At 48.9% G+C, this 10,888-nt stretch overlaps 1 protein-coding gene across 1 annotated transcript; it reads left to right on the top strand.

Moving 5' to 3' along the window:
• Positions 1-3,093: 3,093 nt before the first annotated feature.
• Positions 3,094-5,007, top strand: LOC138970154 (G-protein coupled receptor GRL101-like). Its single transcript, XM_070342641.1, has one exon. The coding sequence runs from the start codon at positions 3,094-3,096 to the stop codon at positions 5,005-5,007; it is 1,914 nt and encodes a 637-aa protein (XP_070198742.1).
• The last annotated feature ends 5,881 nt before the right edge of the window (positions 5,008-10,888 follow it).

The following is a 10,888-nucleotide window of genomic DNA, read 5'->3' as shown; positions in this document are numbered from 1 at the left end:
TTTATTATCTGAGAAAGGAAGCAATGGATCGAGAAACTAAAACCCAGGTGCACATCTGTGGCTCCTTGGCAGTGTGCATGCGCAATAATTATCTTGTTCTTGCCTCTTGTGGTCTCTGAGGAATGACGACCACAGGCAGACAGACACACTTACATCCATTTTGTTTATATCTAAGGCCAACAAAAAAAAGTCTGTTAACGGTATTCCGACCGACCCTATTTTTTCGCGCGACCCCAGAGGTTTTTTTTGGCATTTGGGGGAAAAAAGTCTTTGTTTTTTGGCAAAATAGTTAAAAATATGGGTTTTTTTAGAACAAAATAAAAAATCCCGACCTACCGACCCTATTGTTTTGGGCCTATGTTACCGTACGCGTAAACAGACTATTTTTTTGGGGGGCCTCATATATATAGGTTACACACTCCGAGTTCTGAATATCGTGCATATTTTCCCTAGGGTCGATTTTCAGGTATTACCGAGCCTCTGGCGAGGTAATACCTGTAAATCGACCCGAGGGAAAATATGCACGATATTCAGGACGAGGTGTGTATATAAGCTTTTTATCCCATTACTCCGACGTTTTCATTAAAAAAACGAACTTTTTGACACAAACTCTGCGAGTGCCTGTTTACTGCTCATCATACCTTCTGACACCGAAAGTCGTGTCATGATACTCATGTGCGAAACGAGTCCCCTTTTGTCTTTTTGTTTCCAGGATTGTGCCGTAGAATGCATTTGATACTGTGCAGTTACCGGCCGGTTTCAGTCGGTTGCCCGTGCTGGCATTCGTCAAAACTGCGAAAGACCGCATTCTGATAAAAAAAACACGCTCGCGCTGGACCCGAGTACTCTTCAGACTGGCTCGCTCCCCCAGTTTTTGTCTTGTGCACGTGGATTAAAATTTTTTTTTTTAATTTATTTATTTTACACAATTAAAAACATTATTAGAGTAAAATAAAACATTAAAACGTTCATAATAAACAATAGTAAACAAGAATTAAAAAAAAATAAATAAATAGACCGCCCATGCCGGGAATCGAACCCGGATCACTTTGGCCACCAAGCCACCAACTCTGACAATTTTGCCAGTGAACTCAAATGCCTAGGGTGCTAAAATTAGGTCGCGCAGCACGCGAAGTGGCTGACGCACGCAAACCCTGGTGTCGCTGGCTTGGCGGTTCTATCAGCCGAACAGCAGTTCTATCCCACCGCGAATTGCGCCCACCGTTAAGAGTCGTTTTCGTGATTTATTTCGCATTTAGGTCCCAGGTAACATTATGAAGTTTTAATACGATCAATCGGACCTATTATCAAGTTAGTGTATCAACTTTTGAACGAACTGCGCCCAGTAGTTTCCCAGCAATAAGCTGTTAAGTCGAGACAGACACACACGCAGATACACAGACACACAATTAAAGTCTGCTGGACCCAAGTACTAGCGTACTCGGGGATAATCTTCGCTTCACAGCTAGCGACGGGAGAGAATGATACCCGATGGGAAGTAACTCATTTTTGATCTGACTTCAGGATTCGAAAGACCGCGTGTGTGATTTTACAAGCGATGAAGATGATTGCTGAGTTTGTGCTTATTCGAGCCTTTGTGCTTCAGTGTTCAAATTTGGATTAGGTGAGCCTAACTTTGATGTCTGTCGTTGTCTTAGGCCGTTAGGTATCTGTCTGGGGGAAAACGGCGCACCACTGTCGAGTTGTTTTTATGCGGCAACGCATGTCGCCAAGTGGTCTCTGTATGTCCAAGATCCGACCTTCTTTGCCACCTTTTATTCTAACAGTATCACCAACTTTGAAAATGGCAATTTCCATGCTGGTCAACTTGAGCCGAAGATACTACATGTATAGGAAACGACAGATCCTGCAGCAGACGACATATCTGTAGCAGACGACTGATGAGACAGCCTTGTTCTATTGAACCATATTTAGCAATCAATGCTCTAAAAGCGATAACAAATGAACAAAACTATAAGCATACTGTTTTAGTGTAAGTTTTATTTTGTCGCTCAAGATTTTGAATCAAGATGTTCTTGGGATTGATCTAAGCGGTTGCTCATGAAGCGTACCTCGTTACGACAACTTTACTAGAGTTGTGCGCCTTGAATCACTGTGTGTCTCTGTCGCTCTCTCTCGTGCTCTCTGTCTCTCTCAGTCTCACCGCGTCGGACAACTCATAATCTTCACTCAGCTCTATTCATCCAAACAGATTATGTACATTCTTTGTTGTTTTCTTTATTTCTTCAATGATAATGTTTGTAGATCGTTAGCCAAACGTCAGTTCGACTTTTATACCGCAGAATATCTCAATCGTTTTGCTGAAAAAAGTAGTCCCCGAGTTAACGATAAATATGCAGATGACCTCTAAATTATTCAAATGTCTTTGAGATCAAAGACAATGACCAATGACAGGTGAGATCGAGACTCGGTTGTGATGGATAATCCATATGGTTGTGATGGATTATCCAGAATAATCCCCTCTACAGCTAACAGAGACAAAGAGGCAGTTCATGGGATAATATACGTTATTTGTATGTTTGACGCAGGTTGAGAAAGTCAGTGTTCCCCCGAGACCGCGCTAGCGGTTGAGGTGAACAATGACTGTCGAAATCTGTGTAAAATGTCATATTTTGGTCAAACATACAAATAACATTTATGTATCGATCGATTCTGGTTTGAATTCCTTTTAGTTTTTACGATTGAACGCACACAAACATGCACTATTTTGTAGTCTCGGATGGCCGCCTAAATATGACTTTTTTTTGTCGGACTCTGACGTCACATGGCTCAAAGAAGGACAATCCCATGTTCAATCGATACAAATTAGATTAATTACAGCTTATGTGGTGTTAAAGCTTTTCTCCGCAATTTAACAGTAAGTCTGTTGAATAAGTCAGTTGTCATTTATGTTAGAGTTGGCTTTCATTTTGGCAGTGTGTGAAAAGCGAAGCAGTTTGCAATGACGAAAAAGACTGTGTTGACGGAAGCGACGAGGATGCATGCACAGCAGATGTCTTCCTGCCTATACGCAATGTGACGTGGCCTGTGATCGTCAAACTTGACGGTCCTAGGAGTGTCCGCTTGGTCCCAATGAACATTACCTACAGTGAGAACCAGTCACTGGAATGCCCGCCCGCCCATTTCCAGTGCCCAGGTAGCGGTTACTGCCTGCCCGTCTTCACGCGCTGTAACAGTGTGTACGACTGTCAGGGCCGCCAGGACGAGGCTGACTGTGACCGATACACGTGTCCTGGTTTCTATCGCTGTCGTGCGTCTGCCGTCTGTCTGACTGCTGCCGAGATGTGTGACGGTGTGTTCCACTGTCCGCAGCACGACGATGAACTGCTGTGTGACTTTGTGTGTCCGCCGGGCTGCACGTGCCATGGCCACGCCTTCTTCTGTGGCGGCCTGGTCCACGTGGGGCGGTTTGTTGAGCTGCGTTACCTGCACGCCAGTGGGAGCGGGCTGCGTCCTGTCGATGTCAACAACAACACCATGCTGGTTTACCTCAACCTGGCCAGCTGTGCACTGAGGGAACTCTCACACCTGAGTCTGCCCAACCTGCACAGTCTGCACCTTGGTGACAACTACCTGACTGAAGTCAGCGATGAACACCTTTTTCACCTGCCCAAACTGCGACACCTGTCCTTGGCCGGTAACCCCCTAACCTCTGTCTTTCGGAATCAGCGTGTGGACCCCGTTCACTTCACCTTTCTTCGTATTCTTGATCTGTCACGCGTGACGATCCGCATGTTCCACATGAGTGCCCTCAGGTTATTCCCCAACATCGAGGTCCTCAACCTGCGTGACTGTGAGGTGGACACTCTGTCCACTGACCGCTTCAAGACTCCCGCTTCCCTGCACGTGCTGGACGTGCGTGGCTGCCCCCTGACCTACTTTCCCAGAGACCTGCTGCAAGGTCTGGGTCAGCTTCGCGAGGTGTTGGCAGATAACTACAAGCTGTGCTGCCCCCTCACTCTCCCCTCAGGCTTCAACCTGGCGGACTGCAGGGCGCCGAGTGACGAGGTGTCGTCCTGTGACAACCTGCTCCGTTCCCACATCTACCGCGTCTTCCTGGCGCTCTTCGCAGCCCTGGCCTTGCTGGGCAACCTCACGGCCTTCGTGGCTCGTGGCATCCTCGGTGAAATGAAGAACGGCTTTGATATCTTCACGGTGACACTGTGCACGGCTGATTTCCTGATGGGCGTCTACCTGGCCATCATCGGCGTGGCGGACCGTGTCTACCTGGGCTCCTACCTGTGGAATGACGTCAGCTGGAGACGCAGCACCGCCTGCAAGGTAGCTGGCTTCCTGTCCATGACGTCCAACGAAGTGTCGGCCCTGGTGGTTTGTCTGATCACGCTGGACAGGTTGCTCGTGCTGCGCTTCCCCTTCAGCCGGGTCCGCTTCAGCAAGAAGAGCGGGGCCCTGGCTTCAGGCTTGGTGTGGGTAGTGGGTGTGGTGCTTGCCCTCATCCCACTGCTGTCTCCCACCGCCCACTGGGGTTTCTACAGTCTCAACGGAATCTGCATGCCGCTGCCCATCACCAGGAAGAAATTCCCGGGTCACCACTACTCCTTCAGCCTGCTCATCGTCTTCAACTTCGTGCTGTTCATGCTGATCGCTGTGGGCCAGCTCCTCATCTACCAGTCCGTGCAGAGAAACAGCCTGCAGCACGCCGACAGCACCACCAAGCGGTCCAGCAAGGACCAGAGGCTGGCGCGACGACTCATCACCGTCGCCATGTCGGACTTTCTCTGCTGGTTCCCCATCGGTCTGCTGGGAATTCTGTCGTCTGCTGGTCAACCTATCTCTGGCGAGGTCAACGTGGCCATGGCCATCTTCGTGCTGCCCCTCAACTCGGCCATCAACCCCTTCCTCTACACAGTCAACAGGCTGCTGGAGAACAGACAGATGGAGAGAGAGAAGCGACTGATGGAACTGCTCACGGCACAGATCAAACGAGGGGCTGCTGTCGGCGCACAAAATATTGTCGTGAACTGACACGTTGTTCCCTTCGAGGGGGACGAAATGAGAGATGACAGGCTATCATGTTTAATGATTACATGATGTTTTTGTAAATTCCTAGGTTTTCCATGAACGACATAATTGCACTTAATACACTGTATAGAGAAAATGGGAAATGATCAGTGCAACTCCAAGGTTCAGATTACACGGTGTGGATTAGAAAGGTTTACAAACAAGCGTATGCCATGAACTGTCAACTCTTGGATGCTTTGTCAGGATTTGTACTGGCGTATTTCATAATAAACACGAAAGGGGAATGTTTTCTCTTTCATCTCGCATGGCTTACTTGCTTTGTAAAAACGTTTGGAGTGTGTGTGCGTTTATCCCCCCCCCCCTCTGCTTCTTTACATCTGTAACATGCAAGGGCTAGTTATTTTAAAACTGAAGAAAGGAGGAATAAAGAGGTTACATACCTCGTCTCAGTGAATATTAAAAATAATGGTCGAAGTTTGCGGATCATGAAAAATGCGAGCTTGAGCGAGCTTTTTCATGACCATGAACTGAGACGATTATTTTTAATATTCACTGAGACTCGGCATGTAACCTCTACGTATCCGTCTCATAAAGGGCGACAGTTTGTGTGAGAACGTTTAGAGTGTGTGTGCGTGTATCCGTCTCATGAAAAGTCGACAACTTGTGGGAGAACGCATAAAGCAGGAGCTGAGCGACACGATCTTGAAACGGAAACACCTTTCTTCAGACTTGGTCCTTGCAGGTAAGCAGGTAAAGAAATCGATAGGTGTATGTGAACAGATCATAAAAGCAACTACCTTACTGTATCGGGCATCGTGTGAAAAAATGTGTTCAGTTAAAGATTGATCTACAATAACATCGATTTGCTTTCAAATGGCAGCCTTAAATGTTTTCATTGGTTGATTTTTAAAGAATTATCGATAAAGAAAATAAATCAATGTTTCTCTGTCACTAACCTTGAGATTATTCTGTCATTTATTTGTTTGCGAAGATCAAGTGTCGAAGTCAGTTTCAGAGTGATAATTAAAATGTATCATGCGCCTGAAGCATCCCGAAACCGGTACGCGTTTGATACATGCGAAGGATAGACCTGTCCCATTGGATATCTTCGGAATATCAAGATTAACGGAGTTGTGTGTGTGTGTGTGTAAGAGAGAGAGAGAGAGAGAGAGAGAGAGAGAGAGAGAGAGAGAGAGAACCCCCCGCGGGTTAGGGGGAGTCCCATATTGGTTGGGACTAGAAAGAATTTACTCGATGCTAACCAGCATGTCGCAAGAGGCGACTAACGGTTCTGTTTCTTCTCTTCTTTTGTCTTATTTCTGCCTTACCAGTCCTTTCACCTATATTTCCTTCCAAGAAAACTCTCCCTACTATTCCCTGCAGTTTTCCAATTCTTTTCTTGTTGTCTTATTTCTACCTGACTGGACCCATCACCTTTATTTCACTTACCAAAAGTCTTCTTTTCCACATCCTTATTTCTCTGCACCCCGCATGTCGTATGAGGCGACTAACGGATTCTGTTTCTCCTTTAAAGGCATATGTACGCGCTCCCGTGTTTACTAAGTGTAGTTTGCCCATAATCGATGTCAAACGCACCATAAGACCATGTAATGACGATATGTCGCCATGCGCGGACCATATACATGCATTACAGCTTGTTTTAGAGTCTCAAAAACTTTGGATGTAAACAAAGACGCGGAGTTATTTCCCTTGCGTCAACGCTACCTCTGTTGGCAAATCTATAAATAGGACGATCCAGATCAAAATGAAAATTAACATATCTCAACATTGAAGGGGTCCTAGACCACAATATTTTGCAGGGAACTTAATTTAGCATGTCTCCAGCTGTTGGTAAAGCAATTAGCGTGTATAGTCATCGAGTACATATGGCTTTAACCCTTGTTAAGTGGTTCTTGTATAGAATATAGTCAATGTTTGTAAAGATTTTAGTCAAGCAGTATGTAAGAAATGTTTAGTCCTTTGTACTGGAAACTTGCATTCTCCCAGTAAGGTCATATATTGTACTACGTTGCAAGCCCCTGGAACAATTTTTTGATTAGTGCTTTTGTGAACAAGAAACACTTAGCAAGTGGCTCTATCCCATCTCCCCCCTTTCCCCTATCCCATCTCCCCCCTTTCCCTCGTCGCGATATAACCTTCGTGGTTGAAAACGACGTTAAACACCAAATAAAGAAAGAGAGAGAGAGAGAGAGACAGAGAGAGAGAGAGAGACAGACAGACAGACAGACAGACAGACAGACAAAGAGAGAGAGAGAGAAAGAAACAAACACACACACACACACATATATATTTTGAGAAGGTGGGGGAACGTCTCATGGTAATATGCTATTCATATACTATTCTGACAGCCAGAGACAGACGGACAGAGAAAGAAGAAAAAAAAGAAACACACACACACACACACACTGTCACACACACACACACACACACAATCAATCAATCAATCAATTAATCAATATGAAGCTTATATAGCGCGTATTCCGTGGGTACAGTTCTAAGCGCTTGTCAAAGAGTTGTCAACACAGGACTAACAAAGAAACTAACATATACAGACGGACACGAACCCTTTCACACACTAGCAAACCCTGGTAAACATACAACAAACAACTGTTTAACAACAATGTACACATCAATTCTTTCTTTCTTTATTTGGTGTTTTACGTCATTTTCAACCACGAAGGTTATATCGCGACGGGGTACACATCAATAGCTAGGTCCAAACAAAATAATATTAAGCACAAAGAAAACACCTCTCACAGAGCACAGCACAAGAATGTCTTTTGGGGCACAACACATCACGTCGAACATGAAAGTCGCAGCCAGCTACGGGAAGAACTGAGTCTTCAACCTACTCTTGAACGCGTCAAGAGAGGGGCTCTGGCGAAGCTCAAGCGGCAGGGAGTTCCAGACGGAGGGGCCCGCGGAGGGAAATGCACGCTGACCAGCAGATGCGAGTTTCGAGCGAGGGATGTGGAGGTGGAGAGGGTCAGCAGCAGAACGAAGGGGACGGTCGAAGGGCTGGGTGTACAGGTCCAGGGAGGATTGAAGGTACTCGGGAGCAGAGTCGTTGAGACACTTGTAGACCAGAGTGAACAGTTTGTAGGAGATTCGGGTGTTGACAGGGAGCCAGTGCAAGGAGCGAAGTAGGGGGGTGATGTGGTCTCGCTTCGTCTTCCTCAACGTCAGCCTGGCAGCAGCGTTCTGGACTCGTTGTAGGCCATGAATGGATGAGGCGTGGAGGCCAGCCAGAAGGGAGTTGCAGTAGTCCAGACGACTGAAGATGAGGGAGACAACCAGCTTGACACAGGCGTCGTGGGTGAGGTAGCGACGGATGGAGGCGATGCGTCGCAGGTGGAAAAAGCAGGTCTTGATGATGAAGGAGATGTGTGTCTGCATGGAGAGAGTGGAGTCGAGAAAGACGCCAAGGCTCTTGACAGCAGGGGAGAATGTAACAGTCGCGTCATCCAGCTGAAGGTCGGTCACAGTGAGGGAAGCAATCTTCTGTCGTGTTCCAACGAGAAGTGCCTCCGTCTTCTCACTGTTCAGCCTCAACTTATTCTCAGTCATCCAGTTCTTGATGTCAGTGAAACAACTGGAGATGGATCCCAGGAGATGGTCAACGTCCTCCGGCTTGGCGCTGTTCTGGAGCTGCGTGTCATCGGCAAAGGAGTTGTAGTTTAAGCCGTGGCGTTCGATGACCACGGAGAGGGGTGTACAGGGTGAAAAGGACAGGGTCGAGGACAGACCCTTGTGGGACGCCGAAGCGGACAGGGACAGGCTGAGAAGAGAACGAATCAGTGGTGACAGTCTGAGAGCGGTTTTGGAGGTAGTTCCGGAACCAAGAGAGGGCGGTGTCGTGAATGCCGAACGTTGAACTGAGGCGATCGACGAGTAGCTGGTGGTCGATCGTGTCGAAGGCCGCGGAAAGGTCCGGCAGCACAAGGGCAGAGACGAGACCGCTATCTGTTGCGTTCAGGAGGTCCGTGGTGATGAGTGGGCGGACAACGGCAGACTTGAAGCAGTCGGGAACGACGCCTGTGGCCAGGGAGATGTTGATGATATCTGTGATAGACGGCAGGAGCTTGTCCAGACACTTGGTGAAGAGGAAGCCTGGCAGGGGGTCTAGCTCGCAGGTCTTGATGGCCGTCTTGGTGATGAGTCGCTTGACGTGGTTTTGAGTGACAGGCTGAAAGCACGTGAGGGGGGAGCCGGAGAAGGAAGGGGAGGGTGGGGACGGGACGAAGGGCTGCTGATCAAGTGTTCTCCGAAGCTTGTCAATCTTGTCCTTGAAGAACTCTGAGAATAACTCCGGGATATCTTGTGGTGGGTGAGCAGTGGGTAAGGGGGCAGCGGGGGAGGAGCCCAGGAGAGAGGACATGATGGAGAACAGCTCCCTGGATGATAAGGCGTTGACGATGCGGTCGTGGAAGTGCTCGACCTTGGCAGCAGTGATGGCTTGCGTGACTCAAAGCAGCGCATCCCTGAGAATCTGCTTGTGAACCTCCAGGCCAGAGTGTCGCCATGCACGCTCCGCTCGCCGTCTCTCGATCTTGGCGGCTGTGATGTCCTCAGAGAACCAGGGAGCCGGCTGTCGCTCAGAGACTGCGTATAGGGATGGCGGGGCGTGTTTGTCGAGGAGCTGGCGCAGAGTCAAGCTGAAGAAATGGGTGGGGTCAGAGGACGGGTCTCGCTGGGCAAGCAGCAGGGCAGCTTCGTCTCCAAAAGCATCTGTCTCAATGTCTCGTAGCTTGCGACGTGTGACCATCTTCCGCTTCTGTGCTGGCTTGGTGATGTTGACGACGAAGTTGATGGCAGTGTGGTCGGAGACAAGATGGTCGTTGGCGACGAGGCTGGAGACCAGATTGTCCGAGGGTCGAGTGACAATCCAATCCAGGATGTGGCCACGTGAGTGGGAGGGAAAAGAAACGACCTGGTCCACACTGTAGCTTGTTCTTGGTGTTAGGGGGAGGGTGATATATACACAGGAAGGTGAGGGTGGTGGTGGTGGCGACCGTCATCTCCACGGCTTCGAAGGTGGTGTGGGGGAAGGGGAGGCTATCCGAGAAGGACGCTGCAGCACGCATGTGGTCCTTGTAGATGACGGCGATGCCTCCACCACGCCCAGCCGGGCGGAGGAAGGAGACTGTCTTGTACCCTGCGGGGGTCAGCTGCTTGATCTTGGGGTCATCACCAGGTCGCAGCCACGTCTCGGTGATGAACAGGGCGTCTAACTTGTTTTCTATAATGTAGTCTGCTATCAGATCTGCTTTGCCTTCTGGATTCACTGACTGGGAGTTGAGGAGGCAGAGGTGTAGGGTGTTTTTGGAATGAGTGGGTGGATGCTGCTGTGGGGTGGGCGGGTGCTGGGGAGGGGTTGTGGGAGAAAGGGGAGGGGTGGGAAGGTGAGGGAGAGGGGTGATGGGAGGATGGGGAGGGGTGGTGAGAGAATGGGGAGGGGAGGGGTGGAGGGAGAATAGGGAGGGATAGAAGGAAGCAGGGAAAGGTTGGGGGATGCTGGGGAGGGGTAGTGGTACATTGGGTGGGGGTGGTGGGCGTGAGAGAAGTGGAGGCAGGAGAAGGGACAGGCTGCGGTTCGAAGACCCTGCGAGCGGCCGGCGCGACAGCCCCTTACTGTTGGTGGTCTCTGCAGGATTCCCAGCTCCTTGAGATGGAGGTATGGAGGCCGTGGCAGGCGCAGTCAAGCAGCGTCGGTGGGACGGTAGTTGAGGGGGGAACCTATCGCCATAGTGAGAGAGAGGAATGGAAAGAGAGAGAGAGAGAGAGAAAGAAAAAGAGAGAGAGAGAGAGCTCACGCAATTTATGACAACTAAGAATGTACTCTGAGGGTACATCTCGGGAGACA

This window comes from Littorina saxatilis, linkage group LG7 (assembly GCF_037325665.1).
Source record: "Littorina saxatilis isolate snail1 linkage group LG7, US_GU_Lsax_2.0, whole genome shotgun sequence".
Classification (NCBI taxonomy): Eukaryota; Metazoa; Mollusca; class Gastropoda; order Littorinimorpha; family Littorinidae; genus Littorina; species Littorina saxatilis.
Note: the sequence above shows the minus strand (reverse complement) of the source record. Positions and strands in the feature narration are given on the sequence as shown.

Bases quoted from the DNA above. Each gene is read 5' to 3' on its own strand.
- LOC138970154 (XM_070342641.1), top strand. From the start codon at position 3,094: ATGAACATTACCTACAGTGAGAACCAGTCACTGGAATGCCCGCCCGCC.